Source organism: Mustelus asterias, chromosome 24, assembly GCF_964213995.1.
Source record: "Mustelus asterias chromosome 24, sMusAst1.hap1.1, whole genome shotgun sequence".
Classification (NCBI taxonomy): Eukaryota; Metazoa; Chordata; class Chondrichthyes; order Carcharhiniformes; family Triakidae; genus Mustelus; species Mustelus asterias.
In genome coordinates this window covers 17,610,882-17,634,187 of record NC_135824.1, presented here as the reverse complement: position 1 = coordinate 17,634,187, position 23,306 = coordinate 17,610,882, and the positions used below count along the sequence as shown (strand labels likewise).

Below are 23,306 nucleotides of genomic sequence, written 5' to 3'. Positions count from 1 at the left end.
AACAGCATTGACTTGGGAAGAAGGTCCTTTTGCGTTTAAAATAAGCAGGGAGTCGTGTAGGAATTCACTCCCCGGAAAAATCAACAGAACGCACCGAAATGATGAACAGATCTTTTTATTGCGTCTGTGTCGAAGGCTCGCTTCTCAATTGCAACAGTGCAAGGGAGCTCGATTTCCAATGGGTTCGCTTGCAACCCGTGTGGCTGAGATTCCTCCTGTGTTCCCCTCCAATTGTTAGTAAACACAATCATCGTGCAGCTTCCGAAATATCAGCTCCCGTTTGAGTTGACAGGCCCTGGCAAGGAAGGAAGGGGGGGGGGGGGGGAGATAGCAATGCCACAGCAAACTACCTGTTGGAAATTCTCAAGGACGACACCGTCTGTCAGTTTCAGCACCATGATTTATTAATGCCATGGAGCCCAGCAATCAACCAAAAAAAAAGCCAGTGCAACCAACCTCCCCCCTCAAGCCACAGCAAAGAATTTCATGACAGCACCTTTCCCACCAAACTGAAATCCAAATGCGATGTGCAAATAAACAACTACGGTTTACTATGATTTCTTCTATTCCGTGATAAATATATTTTTGTGCTGATGCTCACCGTTTGGTACCAGAATCATGCAGGACGAGGGGTGAAGGGGGGTGGGGGGTGGGAATGAGACAGCTAAGCAAGTTCACTCCCATCCATTCGATCGCTGACGGTTAAAGGAGCCTGGGGAAGAATTAATGCCAGCAGCAGCCAGGCATGCAGCAACCCACACTGTCAATACAAGTTAATTCAAGCTCCAATATCCCCCCCCCCCCTTCCCTATCCCCATCTGATCAGGCAACCTGGCTGCACAATGAGGGGAGGGAGGAGGAGGAGGGGAGGTTAATTATATATATTTATATTAATGCGTTGACGGGGAATCCCGCACATTTTGCATTGCTGCTCGCATCACCGTAAAGCAAAAAGGGGGTCATTAGGCCTGGAGCCGCAATGCATCTGAAGCAAAGGTGTCCCCCCCATCCCCCCCTCCATCATCTCCACACACTCACCGTGAACGGGATGTCAGCGACGCCCCCGACCGAGTAGCAGTTGTCCCCGAGGTTGACAGCTCCGGTCAGCACCTGATGGAGATGCATCCTCCCTCTCTCTCTCACACACACAGGGTCCGGTCCGGTCAGCTCCGGCCGCGGCTCCCACACATCCCTGGACTCGCCCTCTCGCTCTCACACACCTGAATTTGAAAAGGGAGGGAGGGGTGTTTTGTTTGGTTTAAATTATTATTATTTCTATTGGAATGAGGCGGGTTGGCAGCGGCACCGCCGCTTCGCTTCCCCTCCCCGGCTCCCGCTCTCCCCGGTGGAAAACCGGCTCCGGCGCTCGGACGCCCGCTTCGGTTGACTTTAAAAATGCCCGGATCAGTCGGCGGCGTCGCGCAGGCGCGTTCTCCCCCTCTCCTCCTCTCCTCGCCAGCGCGCGCCACGCCTCCCTCCCTCAAGCCGCGCGTGCCCGCGCCCCCTCCCGCGCACGGGTGTCCCTCCGCCTGCCCCCCCTCCCGCGCACGCCTGCCCCCTCCCGCGCACGCCTGCCCCCTCCCGCGCACGCCTGCCCCCTCCCGCGCACGCCTGCCCCCTCCTCCTCCTCCCGCGCACGCCTGCGCACGCCCCTCCCCCACCCGCGCACGCCCCTCCCCCACCCGCGCACGCCCCTCCCCCACCCGCGCACGCCCCTCCCCCACCCGCGCACGCCCCTCCCCCACTCGCGCACGCCCTCCCCCACCCGCGCACGCCCTCCCCCACCCGCGCACGCCCCTCCCCCACCCGCGCACGCCCCTCCCCCCCTCCAACCAATGCGTGTCCCTCCTCCTCCCGCTCCGAGCCCCTCCCTCTCCTCCTCAGCTCCCCTCCCGCGCACGCGCGCCTGTCCCACCTGCCTCACTCACCTCCGTCGCCCCTTGGGAAGGCAGCGGATGACGTCACCACGCCCCCCCCCCCCCCGCCGGACTGGTGAGCGAGGAGGCCGTGACATCACTCCCAGGCGGCAGGCTGGCTGACGTAGCCCCACCTCCCTCCACGTGCTGCATCATTCCCTGCTTTGCAACATTCAGTTCCCACACTTGGGCAGTCCAACTCATGGAGGGAAACCACTGGAGTTTTAAAAGTTTATTTATTAGTCTCATAAGTAGGCTTACATTAACACTGCCGCTGATGTGGAGATGCCGGCGTTGGACTGGGGCGGGCACGGTAAGAATTCTCACAACACCAGGTTAAAGTCCAACAGGGTTAATTGGAATCATGAACTTTCAGAGTGGCTGCTCCTTCATCAGGTCAGTGTTCACTCACATGAATACTCACCTGATGAAGGAGCGGTGCTCCGAAAGCTCGTCATTCCAAATCCAAACTGTTGGACTTTAACCTGGTGTTGTGAGAATTCTTACAATGCCAATGAAGTTACTGTGAAACATTCCCGGTCGCTACACTCTGGCATTTGTTTGGTTACACTGAGGGAGGATTTTAGCATAGTCGATGCAGCCAACCAGCATAAAAGCAAAATACTACGGATGCTGGAATCTGAAACAAAAACAGAAAATGCTGGAAAATCTCAGCAGGTCTGACAGCATCTGTGGAATAAAGCCAACACTTCAAGACTCAAAACCTATTCTCTACAGATGCTGTCAGACATGCTGAAATTTTCCAGCGTTTTCTTTTTTTGTTTCACCTAACCAGCAAGTCTTTTGGACTGTGGGAGGAAACTGGAGAACCCGGAGGAAACCCGTGCAGTCACGGGGAGAAGGTGCGGACTCTGAACAGGCAGTGATCCAAGCTGGGAATCGAACCCAGATCCCTTTCACAGGCACCAATTCTTTCCTCTGGGTGAAATGTCTTTTGCTGCCACTTGGAAGAAAATTTGATTTGATTTGATTCACCAGTGTCACATGTATTGGGATACAGTGAAAAATATTATTTCTTGCATGCTATCAGACAAAGCATACCGTTCATAGAGTATGTAGGGGAGAAGCAAGGAGAGGGTGCAGAATATAGTGGTACAGCCATAGCTAGGGTGTAGAGTAAGATCAGCTTAATACATGGTAGGTCCATTCAAAAGTCTGATGGCAGCAGGGAAGAAGCTGTTCTTGAGTCGGTTGTTACATGATCTCAGACTTTTGTGTCTTTTTCCCGATAGAAGAAGATGGAAAAGAGTATGTCGGGGGTGCATGGTGTCCTTGATTATGCTGGCTGTTTTTCCAGGGCAGCAGGAAGGGTAGATGGAGTCAATGGATGGGAGGTTGGTTTACCTGATGAATTGGGCTACATACACAGTCCTTTGTAGTTTCTTGCAGTCTTGTTCAGAGCAGGAGCCAAACCAAGCTATGATGCATCCAGAAATTATGCTTTGTATGGTGCATCTGTAAAAATTGGTGAGAGTCGTAGCGTACATGCCGAATTTCCTTCGCCTCCTGAGAAAGTAGATGCTGGGGGTAAAAAACTCAGCAGGTTCTGGCAGTGTTTGTGGAGAGAGAAACAGAGGCCGGAATTCCTTGGTCTCGTATGCCCTGCCACCGCTGCCAGCGAGAACAGAGAATTTTGCACTCAGCTGAATCTCCACTCATGACGCGGGACTGGAGAAACTATCCGAGGGCAAGGTCGGAGAATCCTAGCCATGGATGAGGTCGGAGAATTCTGGGCAGAGTTAACGTTTCTAGACTGTACACTCTTCTTCAGAATTATTTGTTTTTATTTTAGATTTCAGCATCCTCTGTATTTTGCTTTAATTACGTTGGAAGAAGTAGGATTTCCTTGCCCTTCCAATAGAATATCTCCTTTCAACTCTCATTCATTGACCCATTCTACAAGTGTCTATTTTTGTCTTGCTAAGGTCGTGTCTGTCCCATATATCCCTTTCCTCCCTACTAGAGAAATGCACACTGTCGCCCCTGAGCCTGACCAGGTGTACAGGGTGTTTGAGTTTGAAATGCAATCAGTTTTACCTGTTCTATCTGGCTTTCTGTAATCAGGTGGCCTTTGCCATAGGGAAATCATTGTAGAATTAGTTCAATAAAGACCTCTCACTGAGAAGACACTGATAGATCATTGCTGTCTTTAAACATGATATCAGGAAATGAGGATAAAACCAAGTTTTAGAATCCTGAAAATACTGCAGCTAAAATCTGCTAAAAACTGCCAAAAAAAAGGCAAGGAAAACCGAACACAAACTGAAGACTATAAGTAAAATTCTGAGTGAGTAAAGTGGCTGTTGAAAACGTTACCATCTCAACGCCTGTTAAAATGAAAGGTGATATGGGACCGAATTTGCAGTTTTTTCTCTTGCAATGGCAAAAACTACACAGCTAGCAACAAAATTAATTAACAAGCCAGAACCGATAAGAGTAGCCATACTACAAACTCTGTGGGGAAGGAACTACTACAAAGTGTATAACTTAAATGTAACGAATGAACGGAGAAAACAAATGCTTTGCACTCTGAGTGAATGTTATTTATGAATGCTATGTATTCAACACTAGAGCTCAAGGTGAAAAGGAAACCATAAATTAGTATATGATTGCTGTGACACAGCTTGCAGAATCATGTGACTTTGGACAACTAAAAGGTCATCTGATTAAAAGTAGATTAGTCATAGAACGAACAATAAAGAACAGTACAGCACAGGACAAGGCCCTTCGGCCTGTCAAGATTTCGCCAACACATGATGCCTTTCTAAACTAAAGACCTTTTGCCTCTACGGTCTGCATCCCTCTATTCCCTGCCTCTTCATGTGTAATGGGCGGCACGGAAGCACAGTGGTTAGCACTGCTGCCTCACAGCTCCAGGGTCCTGGGTTCGATTCCCGGCTCAGGTCACTGTCTGTGTGGAGTTTGCACATTCTCCTTGTGTCTGCGTGGGTTTCCTCCGGGTGCTCCGGTTTCCTCCCACAGTCCAAAGATGCGCGGGTTAGGTTGATTGGCCATGCTAAAATTGCCCGTTAGTGTTCTGAGATGTGTAGGTTAGAGGGATTAGTGGGTAAATATGTAGGGATATAGGGGTAGGGCCTGGGTGGGATTGTGGTCGGTGCAGACTCGATGGGCCAAATGGCCTCTTTTTGCACTGTAGGGTATCTATGATCTAATGGACCCCTCCGTGAGAACAAGCCAATTGAAAGAGGAGAAACTTAAACTCAAGGAAGCAATTGACGTGTGTAAAAATGCGGAAGTTGTAAAACGTCAGCTGGAGCATATGCATGGCAGAGTAGACCAGGAGAAACATTATGCTCAGGGACATTTGAGGCTGAAAGAGCAGAGCAATCGCAGACAAAGGGCGAGATGTGAATACTATGGAGGACATCATTCAAAGGAAGAGAAGGAAAACAGTGTTTTAAGTGCAACATACAGAGTCATTTTGCACATTAGTGTTTTGACCAGAAAGAAGCAAAACAAGCCTATGTAGATGGCCATTGGAGAGACATCAGCAGAAGAGTCTGATAATGCACTATACACAAAACAACTGATTGATTCCATCAAGTCTATAGTGATAAATGGTTTGTGTCTGTTAGATAGATGACCACAGCAGGAGAGTATCAGGCAAATAGACACTGGTGCTTCATGCAACATCATGACCTTCACAGACCTGTGCAAAGTAGCTCAACAGGACAATCCAAAACAGCACTCAAAAGTAAGATTGAGTCTAAAGGAAGGCACGATACACATACTGAAAGGACATCATTTAGTATGAGAACTCTATGAAATAGCAAGAAAAAAGATCTGGAGTTCCAGATCATAGATGGAATGCAACGGCTACATATCTCACCTAGAGTAAGTCTCAAGCTTGGACTGGTAGCCCTGAATGTGCCAACAGAAGTTTACAACATGTGGCAGCACACAAATCCATTGATTACTGTTCAGATCCTAGAGGAGTTCAAAGATGTGTTTACAGGGTAAGGATGTCTAGCGGGAGAATGTCATCTAGAAATAAATGAGTGTAAGACCAATTCAGCATCTGCCGAGAAGAGTTCCAGCTGCCCTCAGATCAAGCTTAAACAACAAGATAGAAAAGCTGGAAAAGACGGGAGTAATCAATGATTAGCAGCGTGGTTGCAGTGAAACAATCTTAGATCCAAAGGACTTAAAACGCTAAAAGGACCTCACTACCACATGCCAACCATCAAAGGAATTTTGCCACAACTTGCCAAGACAAGTACCCGAGTGTACCCTAGATGCAAAGAATGGTTACTGGCACGTGAAGGTTGATGAAATCAGCAGCTTTCTAACCACATTCTGGATACCATTTGAGAGGTTCAGATGGTTGTGCATGCTGTTTGGCAGTGCCACAGCTGCAGAGGGTATCAACGTTGACAGCATGTCAGTGATCTTCCCAGATTGGAACCCAAAGTGGATGATCTACTAGTCTAGGGGATTTTCACAGACAGTAACTTCATTGCAGTGTTAATGTAAGCCAACTTCTAATAAATAAACTTAAACTTACGTGGAGATATAAAGGAAGAAGCCATAGCGGAACAATTTAATATGACTGCTGGAGAGAGCTTACCAGATGAACTTGAAGTTGAACAAGAGAATATTGCGACTGTAGGTGCCTGACGTCAAGTACATAGGTCATGTCCTGAAGGCAAAAAGGTCTTCCCTTGAATCCTGATATAGGGAAAGCTGAAGCAGCGAAACCGCAACAAACAGATGTGAAAGCAATGGAACAATTTGTTGGATTTATGAAATATATAGCAAAATGTCTATCATCAGAGCGTGAAACGTTATGCAAACTCACTGCCAAGGAAGTGCAAGTGGTATTGGAGAACAGAACACGGTGTTCACTAAAGTGAAACGACTAGGGATGACATCGCCAGTGCTGAAGTATAATTGTGTCAATGATGAAGTCACCTTGCTGCATGATTGCCAGTGAGACGGGTCTGAGAACGACAATAATCCAGCAAAGCCAGCTAGCATCCATCCAGGGCACTAATACACATGGAACAATGCTATGCTCAGATCAAGAGTGCCTGGCTATTGTTTTTGCTTGCGAACAGTTTCGTCAATACCTGCTCAGGCGAGACAGTGATAGTGGAGTCTGACCACAAACCACTTCAAAGCATTTTTCTCAAACCGCTATTATCTTCTCAAGGCATCTGCAAAAAATGTCATTTCGTTTACAGAGATAACATCTGGACTTGACAAGGAAGGGAAACAGATGTCCATCGCTGACATGCTGTCGGGAGCAGCGCTTCCTATGAAGAAAGTTGAGGAGGCTGCAACAGAATGTGAAATTTTCCAGATTCAACGTGAAGCAGCTAATCGACATAATCTGGAAGTCATCAACCCAGCAGCGACAGTGAACCTGACAGACAAGTGCCTTGCTCAAATCAAGCTGAACTACACAACATGATGCAAGAAGTTAGAAATGGAAGGATGGCCTGAGAGCATCCAATACATACCTGTGGTCAGAAGACCATGTTGGACATACCAAGGTGAAGTGACAGCCCAAGATGGCATCTTGTAGAAAGGAAATAGAGTTATCATCTCTAAGGAGATGAGAGAAGAGATAAGCGCATCCATGCAAGTCATCAAGGAATTGAATCAACCTAGGAAAGGCAAGAAAGGTACTCTACTGGTCGGACATGAGCATTGAAATTAAAGATCACATAGGCCAATGCAATGCATGTGATGAGTACCAAGCTAAACTAACTAGAGAGGCATTGATGATGCATGAAATCCCAGACAGATCATGGATGAAGCTGGGAGTAGATCTCTTGACTATAACAGGAACTGATTACCTTGTCACTGTGGACTACTATTCTGACTACTGGGAGTTAGACCAGCTGATTTGAATGACGGCAGGAGAAATAGTAGAATACGCGAAAGCACGCTTCAGCCATTATGGCATTCCAGACCTTGTGATGGGTGACAATGACCTGCGGGTCACGAGTGAAGAATTCCGCCATTTCACAAAGGATTGTGAAATTCAATACTGTATGTCATCTCCGCACTATCCCAGTCAAATGAAAAAGTTGAGGCAGCAGTGAAATTCGCCAAAGGAATCAAGCAAATCTAGCACAGATGTATATAAGACAATCGTGGAGTGGAGAAACACACCAACTGAAGGCAGAGAAAGTAGTCCAGTACAAAGGCTACTGTCTCGCCACATGTAAACTATTCTTCCAATAGCAAAAAGGCTATTTAAACTAGAAGTAGTAACGGAAGTGCATGAAAATAGTAAGGTGAAAGGGCAGAAAACCAAATTTCAGTTTGACAAGACTGCCAGACTATTATTATCAGAGCAGAACATTGAGGAGCCAGACAGGGTACAAATCTTCAACACACTCCAGAAGAGTCATTCCATGTGGAAACTTGGGACATGTAGTCACCTTGATCGTATGGAAGTGAATGATCAAATATACCAGTGCAATTGCAGGCACATACACGCAACTAGCAAAGCTGCACCTTCTCAGCACAACTGTTCTTTCACAGCAAGCGGTTGGTCAAGAAGAAGGGATCTCATCAGCTGCACTGAGGACTGAACTGAGTACATCAATCCCAGAGGTCCATGTGTCCCCAACAACCGCAATGGAATAACAGTTACCATGGCAACAAATGCCATGGGAATGACATTCTCCAGACAAGGAACATCACCCAGATGAACAGCCAATATCGATGCATACTCATTCCATTAAGAGATATTCATAGTTCAAGGTATATGTGCGCAATGCATGCACAGAGGCTGACTAGTAGAACAAACAGTTGTTAATGCAGGAGAACAATGGGTGTATAGTAAGTAACTTAGGTAACTCACAGTTGCACATGATCGTGCATATAAATTTGCTTTTGTTCACTGGGAAAAGAGGGATGTATGTATCTTTTCTCGGTGTGAAATGGGGTTTGGATTTAAAAGGCTGTCAGTTTTATGTGTTCCATCTGGCTTTCCATAGTTGAGTGAGCTCTGAAATGGAACAACCTCTGTTAGCTGCCATCTTAGAATGAGTTCAATAAAGACTTCTCACAGACAATACACTGATGAAGCAACACTGTCTTTAAACATGAAACAACAGGTTCCAATCATTAGCTTAACCTGATCCTTAACAGGATCCACACTCAGACCTGAGCAGCAGCAACAGATCTGAGGTCTAATTGCACTGACCATAAACAACAGCCAGAAGGCTTATATACTAAAGATCCTCATGACAAAAAAGGCTACGGTGCCCTTCTGAGACTTCCCAAAGTGACTTGGACTTCAGTGCAAGGATTATCAACAACTTTTTCAATAAATGCTCTTAATGGGCACCCAACCAGCATACAGGAAGGAAAATTAAGTGCAGTTATGCCTCTCCCCTCATTGTTACTGCCATCACAAACTGTATGCACATTGTTCCTATCGACTCACCACAAAACCATCCCTCTCCTCCGACACCCCACACTTCACCAGAAGACCCAGAAATATGAAAACAACATAAAAGGATAAAAATCCATGATCTCAGTTTGCCCCTCTCAGCTCTCTGTGCCTTAGAGGTCCATTAGATTCTTTATTTTCTCAGAAATTCATGAAATAGATTGTAATCTATTAAAAGAATACTACCATTCATTTGTGAAAAAGATTGATAGGGACAGAAAGGGGAGGCGGCGGTGGCACAGTGGTATTGAAGATTAATAATGCAGAGAGCCCGGATAAGATCTGGGGACCCAGGGTTCAGATCCCATCATGGCAGGTGGCGATATTTGAATTCATTAAAAATTTGGAATTAAAAGTCTAATGATGACCATGAAATAATTGTCGATTGTCATAAAAACCCATCTGGTTCACTGGTGTCCTTTAGGGAAGGAAATCTGCTGTCCTTACCTGGTCTGGCCTACATGTGACTCCAGATCCACAACACTGTGGTTGACTCTCAAATGCCCTCTGAATTGGAGGACAGTTAGGGATTGGCAATAAATATCAGCGACACCCATAACCTTTAAAATAATTTTTAAAAATTGATTTTTATTTGCCTATTTTCTCATCTTATGTTTTGTATTGCCAGAAACAGCAACTAAGGAGTAAAAGTCAAGATCACCAAGGGTAATTCTCTAAAAAAGACAGTCAGGTTCATTGCAGTGGTGTATGTTACTAAATTTGGTGTATGTTACTAAGTTGGTGTGTGTTACGAAATTGATGTATGTTGCCAAATTGGTGTGTATTTCCTAAATGGCCAGAACCGTTTATTCAGTCATGAGTTTGGCAATCCTTTCAGTGTTTGTGAGGTAGATCTCTGTGGATGACTGTTGATTTAATGTTGTTATAAGAGTTGGAGCCACCCATTGTTTCAGCACAGCTTCAAATAAATTGACATCAACTTCTGTGACTGATTCTGCCTGAGAAAGCAGTCAGTGTCAGCTATTCAGCCCAGTAAGAAGTCTCACAACACCAGGTTAAAGTCCAACAGGTTTATTTGGTAGCAAATACCATAAGCTTTCGGAGCACAGCTCCTTCGTCAGATGGAGTGGATATCTGTTCTCAAACAGGGCACAGACACAGAAATCAAGTTACAGAATACTGATTAGAATTCAAATCTCTACAGCCAGCCAGGTCTTAAATGTACAGACAATGTGGGTGGAGGGAGCATTCAACACAGGTTATTGTCTCCAGACAATACACATCTCTTTAACCCGTGTTGAATGCTCCCTCCACCCACATTGTCCGTACATTTAAGACCTGGCTGGCTGTAGAGATTTGAATTCTAATCAGTATTCTGTAATTTGATTTCTGTGTCTGTGCCCTGTTTGAGAACAGATATCCACTCCATCTGACGAAGGAGCTGTGCTCCGAAAGCTTATGGTATTTGCTACCAAATAAACCTGTTGGACTTTAACCTGGTGTTGTGAGACTTCTTACTGGGCTTACCCCAGTCCAACGCCGGCATCTCCACATCATAGCTATTCAGCCAACAGGTAACAAGATTCCCTCCTTACGTTTGTGCCATATATATAATTATTTATTCATTAGTCACAAGTAGGCTTACATTAACATTGCAATGAAGTTACTGTGAAAATCCCCGAGTCGTCACATTCTGGCGTCTGTTCGGGTACACCTGAGGGAGAATTTAGCATGGCCAATGCACCCTAACCAGCACATCTTTTGAACTGTGGGAGGAAACCGGAGCACCTCGGAAGAAACCCATGCAGACACGGGGAGAATGTGCAGACCCTGCACAGACAATGACCCAAGCCGGGAATTGAACTCGGGTCCCATGGCACTTTGAGGCAGCAGTGCTAACCACTGTGCCACCTATATATCTAGAGAGTAAGGGCAGATAGTATTAGTCCACACTTAGGAAGAGAGTTATATCTGTTATTTTGTATATCACGGGGGAATAAAGAAATGCATGATTTATTATTTACATGGTATACTGTGGATTTACCTGTGTTATTTAAATAAAACCTTTCCAGACACTTAATTCCCAGTTGGATTGGATGTATATTCAGTTTGCCTTTCAAAGAAAAGAATCATATGGTGGCACGTGACACATCCCAGCAGTTGACACACACAATAAGGGCTCTATTAGCCTCATAGAATCCACACAATGCAGAAGGAGGCTCTTCAGCCCGTCGAGTCTGTACCTATTCTCTCTGATGTGGAGATGCCGGCATTGGACTGGGGTAAACACAGTAAGAGTTTTAACAACACCAGGTTAAAGTCCAACAGGTTTATTTGGTAGCAAATGCCATTAGCTTTCGGAGCGCTGCTCCTTCGTCAGATGGAGTGGAAATCTGCTCTCAAACAAGGCACAGAGACACAAAATAACTTAACTTAACTGGCTGTCTTGTCTGGAGACAATACACATCTTTTTAGCCTGTCTTGATGCTCTCTCCACTCACATTGTTTTGTTTCTTAAAGACTTGATTAGTTGTAAGTATTCGCATTCCAACCATTATTCATGTAAATTGAGTCTGTGTCTTTATAAGCTCTGTTTGTGAACAGAATTCCCACTCACCTGAAGAAGGGGCTTAGAGCTCCAAAAGCTTGTGTGGCTTTTGCTACCAAATAAACCTGTTGGACTTTAACCTGGTGTTGTTAAACTTCTGACTGTGTTTACCCCAGTCCAATGCCGGCATCTCCACATAATGTATTTAGCAACAGCATAATGTGTTAGTAACAATTTTCCTGCTACCCATTGTAAAATTAGAATTTGGATAATGGTTAATCTGCACCTTTTCTTCACTGACAAGCCTTTGCTTTTTAAACCTTGATGCTGTCACCAAAAACAAGCTTCATCAGAGATAAAGGCAAAGAAAATCAGACAAGATTTATAACTATAAAGGTGGGGGACTGTAGTCCCCTAACACTATACCTTTGTTCTGCCATTCACACATTCCAATCACTTAATGGATGCTTTTAGCACCTTTCTTAGCCTTTATCATCACCATTTAAATTTCCTCCATCCAATTATAGCAACCCCTCCTCCCCCCACCCCCCCACCCACCCCCCACCCCCCACCCACCCACATAGTATAAATCTTATCTGATTTTCTTTGCCTACAGCTCTGACGGTGTGTCACCCTGACTTGAAACGTTGGCTCTATTCTCTCTCCACAGATGCTATCAGACATGCTGAGTTTCTCCATCCTTTTCTGTTTTTGTTTCAGATTCCAGCATCTGCAGTATTTTGCTTTACCAAAAACAATCTATCAAATTACTCCTGAAAATGTTAATGCATCTATAATCCAGAGGTTTGGGATGGAGTTCCAGCTTTCCACTACCCTTCCTGTAGATAAAAAACCCTTCTTGATTTCACTCTTAAACAATCTAATTTTAAGATTGCAACCTTTTGTTTAGGATATCTCACTGGAGGAAATGGTTTCTCTGTATCTACATCATTGAATCTCCAAATCATTTTAAATGGTTCATTTAAATCCACTTGATGGAAATTAGGTTTCTGCACCCTGGTCTTGGAATTGGGTGGTGGCAATTATATCCGAACATACGAATTAGGAGCAGGAGTAGGCCCTTCGATCTTGCTCTGCTACTTAATAAACTCATGCCTGACCTAATTTTAAACCTCAGTTTCACATTCCTGCTTACTTCCAATAACCTTTCAATCCTTTGCTGATTAAGAATCTGTCTACTTCTGCCTTAGAAATATTCAAAGATTCTGCCTCGACACCTTTTTAGGAAGAGAATTCTAAAGTCTCAAAACCCTCTGAGAGAAAAATGTTCTCCTCAAATCTGTCCTGTATGGGCGACCCCTGGTTCTGGATTCTCCCACAAGAGGAAACAGCTGTTCCACATCCACCCTGTCAAGACCCCTTTGGATGCTTCATGTTTCAATCAAGGTGCCTCTTACTCTTCCAAACTCCAATGGATATAAGCCTCGCTTGCCCAGCATTTCTTCATAAGAAAACCCACCCATTCCAGTTATTAATCTAATAAACATTCACTGAATTGCTTCCAATGCATTTACATCTTTCATTAACTGAAGAGACCAATACTGTATGCAGTACTCCAGATGTGTACCAGAATTTTACTGTCCCACCTGTCTGCCACAGGGGAGCAGACAATGCAAAGGTCCATTGACCTTGGGCGGGATTTTCTGATTTTGGGGTGAGCACGGCTGGAAAATCCCACCTGTGGTCTCACCAATGCTGTGTATAACTGAAGTATAATCTCCCTACTCTTGTATGCAATCGCCTTTGCAATAAATTATAACAGTCGATTAGCTTTGCTACTAAGCTTTTGCAATTCATGCACTAGGACACCCAGATCCCTCTGCATCTCAGTACTCTCACCATTTAGATAACATGCTTCTTTATTATTTGTCATGACAACATTAACAATCTTATATTTTCCCAAATTATACTCCATTTGCCAGATATTTGCCTCCTCACCTAACCGGACTATCCATTTGTAGCCTCCATCTGTCCTCTTTGCAACTACTTTCCTCCCTATCTCTATGTCATTAGCAAAATTAGCAACCATACCATCAGTCCCTTCATCCAAGTCATTGATATAAATTGTAAAAAGATGAGGCCTCAGCACTGATCCCTGTGGCACACCACCCATCACATCGTGCCAACCAAAAAATGATCCATTTATACTTACTCACTGTTTCCTGTTGGCCAGCTAATCTTTCATCCATGCCAATATGTTACTCCCTACCCCATGAACATTCATTTTCCACAATAACCTTTGACGAGGTTATTGTCATACCAAATGCCTTCTGAAAATCAGTACATCCAGTAAAATAATTCAGAAGAGTGGAGCTCTATGGACATTGGTTCAAATCCAATCCCATCACAGCAACTGGTAGAATTTAAATACAATTCATAAATCTGGAATATGACACTAGTCTCAGTAATGTTGACCTTGACAACCATCATCAGTTTTTGTAAAAACCCATCTGGTTCACTAATGCTCTTTAGGGAAGGAAATCTGCCATCCACACCCAGTCTGTCCCATGTGACTTCAGATCCACAGAAATGTTGTTCATTCTTAATAACCCTCTGAAATGGGGATGGGCAAGTAATGCTCATGGTACCAGTATCCCATTAAAGAAAACATATGCAGAAAGCTCTGGTTTAATTATGGTGCATCTATTTCGTACTCTTTCAAGGCTAATATATTTATCCTGACTAAATGCAATACTCCAGAGTACTGCAACTGAAGCATGTACATGGGTAATAAAATCTCTTTATTCTTCTCCTACTAGTCTTTCAACATTAAGAAAATATTCCAATCTGCTGGCCGCAGATTCTTCAATTATCCCCCCACAGCTGCTAACAAATGATAGGTTAGATTGAGCATTTAGCAGATCCTGAAGTGTTCACCCCAAACCCCTGGTGGTCAATCCCACTAACCCCCTCCAACCCTATAACATTTTCCAATGCAACACCCCACTAGGAATTCACCTAAGGGACAATGGCTGCGGCACCTTTGATCTTAGTGTTTTTGTGGAACTTTGCTGTGTAACAACTGAGTCAAAAAAACTTAGATCTCTCTTCCAAACAGCCATGTGGATGTATCTACACCAGAAGAGGTTTATTCAAGGAGATGGCTCACTATCACCTTCTCAAAAGTGACTATACAGATGGGAAATAACGGCTAACCTTGTCAGCAACACTCACATCCCCATAAAAGAATAAAAAGAACTTGATTGCTATGTGTTAATCAACAAAAGTGTTTGTGTTTCAGTAAGTAATTCATGCATTGCCCGTGAAATGTTTTAAGACATTCTGAAGGTGTAATGCGAGCTTTCTTCCTTCTGTTGCCTCACAGATCAGGGCCAAGAGACTTCAACCAAGCTCTTAAGGAATGTAGGAGGAAATGTGCTCCAGCTGAAGAAGTAAAGAAGAAGCAGTCATTACATCAAGTCTGACCTTGCGACCCTTGGCCAATTACCCTATCACCAATATCCCTTATTCACCATCCTCCCCTTCCTCATTACTGGGCTTTTCAATATGCGGTACAACATAAGCCTCGGGAAAATGTGGGCTGATACTTGGTGCTTACACAAATGACAATGTCTCATTTTTCCATTATCTGTGCGAGGAGACGAAGCTACTTTTGTGAGAGGGTTAGTACACTTCGCCAATTCATCTTTAAAATTGTCATTGAAAGCAATGATGTGGAAAACTCATTATCCGGGTGACAACACTCATGCTCGCTGCTGTACAAATCAGAAGCTGGTATGAACTTGGAATGCGCTAGCTACTAAATATCTCTTAATTCTCAGCTCCCCAATAGGTGTGCCTTCTACTGTCCCTGTTTGGATTTTCATCAGGATCCTTTATTAGGGAAATATCCACCACCATGCTATTTTATACCACACTTCTCAGTGAAAGAAATATCAGTCGACATTATGGGTGAGAGCTTTTCTTTATAATTCTGATATGCAACACAAATATTATGAGACCTCATCACAACAACATTTCACAACTAGGAACATAGGACATAAGAAAGAGGAGCAGGATGAGGCCATTCGGCCCATCAAGCCTGCTCTGCTATTCTATTAGATCATGGCTGATCTTCTACTTCAACACAATTTTCCTGCACTATCCCCATATCCCTTGATGTCTTTATGATCTAGACACCTATCAATCTCTGTCTTGAACGTTTTCAGTGACTCAATCCACAGCCGTCTGAGGTAGAGAATTCCAAAGAATCACCACCCTCTGAGTGAAGAAACTCTTCTTCATCTCAGAGCTAAATGGCTTGCCCCTTATTCTGAGACTGGGGGCAGAAATTTATGGTTGCGCTCTCCCCAAAACTGGAAAATCCCACCCAAAGTCAACGGATCTTTGCATTGTCCGTGTCCCACTCGCTGCGATTCCCATGACATGCGGGATGGGAAAATTCTGCCCTGTGTCCTTGGTTCTTGGTTCGAGGTCACCCCCCCACCGCCCCCCCACCCCCCCACCCCCCAAACCAGTCAGGGGAAACATCCTTCCTGTATCTACCCAGTCGAGCCCTGTAAGATTCTTGTATGTTTAAATAAGATTTCCTCTCATTCTTCTAAATTCGAGCGAATACAGGCCCAGTCTCCTTACTCTTTCCTCACAGGACAATCCAGCTATCCAGGAATCAGTCTGGTGAACTTTGTTGCACTCTCTATATGGCAACCATATCTTTCCTTAGATAGGGAGACTAAAATTGTATGCAGTACTCCAGGTGCAATCTCACCAAAGCAATTGCAGCAATACATTTTTACTCCTGTAGTCAAATCCTCTTGGAACAAAGGCCAATGTATAATTTGCCTTCCTAATTGCTTGCTGCAACTGGATGTTATCTTTCAGTGACTCATGAACAAGGACACCCAGGTCCCTTTGGACATCAGCTCTTTCCAACCTCTCACCATTTCATAAATTCTCTGCATTACTGTTTATTTAACTAAAGTGGATAACTTAACATTTTTTCCGCATTATACTGTATTTCATTTTCTATGTTCTTGCTCACTACTTAGAACAAAGAACAAAGAAATTACAGCACAGGAACAGGCCCTTCGACCCTCCAAGCCTGCACCGACCATGCTGCCCGACTGAACTGAAACCCCCTACCCTTTCGGGGACCATATCCCTCCATTCCCATCCTATTCATGTATTTGTCCAGATGCCCCTTAAAAGTCACTATCGTATCTGCTTCCACTACCTCCCCCGGCAGCGAGTTCCAGGCACCCACCACCCTCTGTGTAAAAAACTTGCCTCGTGCATCTCCTTTAAACCTTGCCCCTCACACCTTAAACCTATGCCCCCTAGTAATTGACTCTTCCACCCTGGGAAAAAGCTTCTGACTATCCACTCTGTCCATGCCCCTCATAATCTTGTAGACTTTTATTAGGTCGATAAAGTATAAGCTAAGTACCTGATACTTAGCTTATTTATAAAAATGGTGTATGAGAGAAAGTTAGCTAGAAACATGTAAGACATTCTATAGATAATGTTAAAAGGGAAGAGGTAACAAAATTAGCATTTGCCCTATAGACAGCGGGCGGAATTTTCCCATCCCGCCCGCCACAGGAATCGTAGCGGGTGGGATATGAATCATGCAAAGGCCTGTTGACCTCTGGTGGGATTTTCTGACCTTGGGGCGAGTGCGGCCGGGAAATCCCACCCAGTGAGTCTGTGGCACTAATGATAGAAAATAAGTTGCTGGCGGATGATTTAAGCAGGTATTTTGCATTGGTCTTTACTATAGTGGATACAAGTAACATCCCAGTAATGGTTGTAAGTCAGGACTTGGAAGGGAGGAAGGCCGAGAATATTACAATTACCGAGGAAGTGGTATTGAGCAAATTGTTGGAAATGCGGGTTGACAAGTCCCCAGGTCCTGATGGATTTCATTCAAAAATCTTAAAAGAAGTGGCTGGTGAGATAGTTAATGCATTGATTTTAATTTTCCAAAGTTCACTAGATTGAAAAGAAAGAGGGAGACAGGTCGGCCAGTTGGCCTAACATCTGCCATACCAAAAATATTAAAAGCTATTATTAAAGATGTTACAACAGAGCAGTTAGATCAATTCAAGGTCATTAGGCAGGGTCAACATGGTTTTGTGAAAGGGAAATCATATTTAACCAATTTATTGGAATTCTTTGAAGAAGTAACATGTGCTGTGGAAAAAGATCCGGTGGATATTATAGTACCTGAGTTTCCAGAAGGTGCCTCATCAACATTTATTACAGCAGCTAACAGCTCATGATGTAGGAGATAACATATTGGAATGGGTAGAAGATTGGCTAGCTAGCAGGAAACAGAACGTGGCCATAAATGTTCTTTTTCTGGTTGGCAAGATGTGATGAGTAGCTACAGAGATCAGTGCTGGGGCCTCAACACGATATAATTTATATAAATGATTTGAATGAAGGGACTAATGGTATGGTTGATAAATTTGCCGATGACACAGATAGGTAGGCAAGTAGATTGTGAAGAAGACCTAAGGAAATTACAAAAGGAAATAGATAGGTTAGTGGGCAAAGATCTGGCAAATGGAGTGTAATGTGGGAAAATGTGAAGGAGTCCATTTCTCTGGGAGGTTTTTTATACCTTCCTCCATTAAAACAGACATAATGGGCGAGATTCTTCGGCCTCCCAGCTGTGTGTTTCCAGGTGATGGAAAGTGGCATACTGTTCACTGGTGGTGGGATTCTCTGGCCCCGCCCCTGTCAATAGGACATCCCATTGATGTCACCTCAGACTGCCCCAAAACCCGCGGGCGGGGGTGCGCTGCTGGCAGGACTGGAGAATCCCACTGGCATGAATGGCCGGAGAATTCCAGCCAAAGAATTTGTTTAATTTTTCTGCCATTTCCTTATTCCCCATTATAAATTCCTTTCTACATATCTATTGAAGTTTTTACTATCAATTTTCATGATTCTTGCTATTTTACACACACATTCAACTTTCCCTTTCTTGAGCAGTTTCTTGGGTCCTTGTTGAATTCTAAAAACATTTCAATCCCCAAGCTTACTTTTTTTTGGCAAGTTCATAAGCCTCTTCCTTTGATCTAACACAGTCTTTAACTTCTCTTGTAAGGCGGGTGGCATGGTGGCACAGTGGTTAGCACTGCTACCTCACAGCGCCAGCGATGCCGGTTCAATCCCGGCCTTGGGTCACTGTCGGTGTGGAGTTTGCATATTTTCCCTGTGTTTGCGTGGGTTTTCTCCAGGTGCTCCGGTTTCCTCCCACAGTCCAAAGATGTGGGGGTTAGGTTCATTGGCCATGCTAAATTGACCCTTAGTGTCAGGGGATTAGCAGGGTGAATATATGGGAATAGGACATGTGTTTATCTCATCTTTTATTAACAGCACTACCCCACCTCCTTTTCCTTTTCATTGATCCTTCCTAAGTGTCAAAGTGTCAAATCCCCTTGAATATTCAGTTCTTTGCCTTGGTCTCCATAACGGCAATTAAATCATATCCATTTATTTCTATTGTGCCTTCAATTCATGAATGCTGCATGTATTCAGATAGTGTTTCTTTAATTTTGCCTTTTTAACATTTTCCATCTTTTGACCCTATTTGATGCCATCCTCTGTTTCCGCTATTTCCAATTTTGCTTACTAATTTTCTTTCTATCCTTGCCAGCTTTGTTTCTATCTTTCTATTTCTGTACTCACTACTATGTGGCACTGTGGCATACTGCCTTTGAAGCCCTGCTTTATAATCTTTTTCCTAACTCCCTAATATCTGCTTTCAGGAGTACAGGAAAGAGATAGAGAATCTGGTGAAATGGTCTGACAACAATAATCTCTCCCTCAATGTCAATGACATGAAAGAGATAGTCATTGACTTCAGGAAGTGTAGTGGAGGACATGCCCCTGTCTACATCAGTGGGGATGAAATGGAAATGGTCGAGAGCTTCAAGTTTCTAGATGTCCAGATCACCAACAACCTGTTCTGGTCTCTCCAAGCACGCTATAGTTACGAAAGCCCACCAACGCCGCTACTTTCTCAGAAGGCTAAGGAAATTTGGCATGTCCGCTATGACTCTCACCAATTTTTACAGATGCACTATAGAAAGCATCTTTTCCAGATGTACCACAGCTTGACATGGCTCCTGTTCTGATCAAGACCGCAAGAAACTACAAAGGGTTGTGAACGTAGCCCAGTCCATCACACAAACCAGCCTCCCATCCATTGACTCTTCCTGCTGCCTCAGGAAAGCAGCCAATAATCTAGGACCTCACACACCCGGATATACTCTCTTCCACCTTTTTCCGTTGGGAAAAAGATACAAAGGTCTGAGATCACGTACCAACTGATTGAAGAACAGCTTCTTCCCTGCTGCCATCAGACTTTTGAATGGACCTACCATATATTAAGCTGATCTTTCTCTACACTCTAGCTATGGCTGTAACATTATATTTTGCACTTCTCCTTTCCTTCTCCCGAATGTACTGAATAAATACTATGTTTTGTCTGTATAGTGTGCAAGAAACAATACTTTTTACTATATACCGATACATATGAGCCATGGATGACTCCAATACATGACTCTATCGCACATTTTGATTGGAGGATATATGAGAGAAATGCTATGAAGTGCACCTGATATAATTATCATCAGCTCTTTTAGTTATCAGTTTTCTCTGTCCTCTGTATCTTGGGAGCATATAGGATCACTGTTATTTCCAGTAACTGTCTTAAGGTTTTATGCTCTCTAAGAGTGATGAAAACATAGACTTCTCTTTGTACTATGCCCCTTGTTAGCATGTAACCAATGATAACATTGGATCTGTTGTAGTGCGACCAATGATAACAAGCTGTAAGGATCAGCTGACCCAGTAAACCAAGTAACCAATGAGAAAATGATGTGATGGTCACTGACCAGCTGACTCAGTATAAATAAGAACCTGCTGGGGAGTTTGGAATGGCCCAGGGTGAGGCCTCAAGTGTGGGAATAATGAAATTTTTAAATTAAATCTCATCCTTTGTTTTATCTATTGGAGTAAGTTCTGTTTCATTTTATTGCCTGTAACTGAAGAGTGCTTTCTGCTGGATGAATACCCCTGTCCATAGGAGGTGTTATTTAATTCAAACTTACATGACTATTTATTTTACAAAAGACATAAAAGAATTAAAAATACAAACCTGCTTAAAATATTGATAGTTTTCTTCTTACAAAAAGAGGTCCTGAGTAGAAAGACACATTTCAAAATTATGAGCATTGTTACACCACCACATAAGCTATGCTTCTGAGTATTCGCTGCTGAGAAGCAGGGCAAATAATTCTTGCCTGGAGCAGCCAAGTGCAATAAACACTGTTTGCAATTGAACCTTTCTCATCAGCCATTCAGATTGTGCAGAATTTTCAAGAGACAATGGTTTGCTCAAGATGTTGGCCGGAATTCTCCGACCACTTTAGGGGTGGCACGGTAGCACAGTGCTCAGCACTGCTGTCTCACAGCGCCAGGGACCCAGGTTCAATTCCGGCCTTGGGTGACTGTGTGGATTTTGCACATTCTCTGCGTGGGTTTCCTCCAGGTGCTCCAGTTTCTTCCCACAGTCCAAAGATGTGCGGGTTAGCTGGATTGACCATGCTAAATTGCCCCTCAGTATCAGGTGGACTAACAGGGTAAATAAATATGTGGGGTTGTCGGGATAGGGCCTGGATAGGGTTTTTGTCGGTGCAGGCTTGATGGGCTGAATGGCCTCCTTCTGTACTGTGAGGATTCCATAGTTCTATCATAATTCTTGCCTGTGGCTGAGATTCTCCAGTCCCACTGCTGTGACCGGAGATTTGGCTGAGTGCCAAATTCTCCGTTCTCGCTGGCAGCGGATGCAGGGCATACGAGACTGGAAAATTCCGTCCATTGTCTCCTTTATAATGCCTTTTGTTTGTTGCATTTTATCTTTACCCGATGAATAAAACTAAATTATGTCAATTGTGTCATTCTGTGATTCTGAGCTTTACCATATGTCTATGTCCAAAAGTGAATGTGTTTGATTATCTAGCGGTTCCCATTAAATATAGGGATAATTGGGGAGGCAATGGTCTAGTGCTATTATCGCTTGGCTATTAATCCAGAAACACAGCTAATATTCTGGGGACCCGGGTTCAAGTCCCGCCATGGCAGATAGTGGAATTTGAACTCAATAAAAAGTATCTTGAATTAAGAATCTACTGATGACCATGAAACCATTGTCAATTGTTGGAAAAACCCATCTGGTTCACTAATGCCCTTTACGGAAAGAAGCGGCATGGTGGCACAGTGGTTAGCGCTGCTACCTCACAGCTCCAGGGACCTGGGTTCGATCCCTGGCGTGGATCACTGTCTGTGTGGAGTTTGCACGTTCTCCTTGTGTCTGAGTGGGTTTCTTCCGAGTGCACCGGTTTACTCCCACAGCCCAAAGATGTGCGGCTTAGGTGGATTGGCCACGCTAAATTGCCCTTTAGTGTCAGGGGGACTAACAGGGTAAATGTATGGGGTTATGGGGATAGGACCTGGGATTGTGGTCGGTGCAGACTCAATGGGCCGAATGGCCTCCTTCTGCACTGTAGGATTCTATGAATCTATGAAATCTGTCATCCTTACCTAGTGTGGCCTACATGTGTCTCCAGAGCCAGATGTGGTTGACTCTTAAGTGCCCTCTGGCAACTGGGGATGGGCAATAAATGCTGGACAGCCAGCGACGCCCATGTCCCACAAAATGAATAACAAAAAAACAAAAAAATGGGAGTTATATTTTCACATTGGTATCTCTGCAGTGAATGAGAGTTTGCAATCCTTCAGAGGAAACTGCATGATTTAATGCGCATATTTTCATATTTGATCACTTGGAACTTAAAATCAACATTGATGAAACTTGGATGCCAGTGAAATAAGAAAGACAGGCAATCTTTTCCTCTGGCCAGTTAGGAGGAGCAGTCAAGACTCTTCAAGTTTTCTGTTACTCCTTTCAAGGATCAGCATTTATTTCATCCCATCGAGAACAAAGTCAAAGGCAGAGAAATGTTGAAAAGGGGAGTATTCTGTTTTACTTTCAGATATCACAGTTATAATGCTGGTTGTCAGGGTATGTTCGCTATTATTGCTGGCACTGCAGTTATAGCTTTGAAGTATCCAGACTGGTATTGATGGATATATCTTCTCACATATCTACGGTATCATTTTGACAAAGCGTTTGAAACACTTTGATCATCTAACTGCATGTCTACTTCAATGGTCTGTGGAAGGGCTTCAGCTGTCAATATTCCTTCAATTTGCATTTTATTCTCAAACGCTCAGGTTTTAAAAAAAATCCCTTTCTATTCTTGCTGGTGCTGTTCATATTTTGCCTCAATGATCATCACAGGATGCATTCAGAGAGTTCTATGCAAAAGCAAAGTGATGTGACTTGTTTGATTTAATTTATGCTCTGGAA

General features: G+C 43.9%; 1 protein-coding gene across 4 annotated transcripts in view; it reads right to left on the bottom strand.

Annotated features, from left to right (window-relative positions):
- dmxl2 (Dmx-like 2) overlaps nucleotides 1-1,416 on the bottom strand; it is a 143,694-nt gene extending 142,278 nt beyond the window's left edge. For all 4 annotated transcript variants that reach the window (XM_078241347.1, XM_078241348.1, XM_078241350.1 and 1 more), the window contains exon 1: nucleotides 1,039-1,416. In XM_078241347.1, the coding sequence (XP_078097473.1) occupies nucleotides 1,039-1,125 (87 nt within the window). In that variant the 5' untranslated portion in view covers nucleotides 1,126-1,416. The remainder of the gene's footprint in view (nucleotides 1-1,038) is intronic.
- Between the last annotated feature and the right edge of the window lie 21,890 nt (nucleotides 1,417-23,306).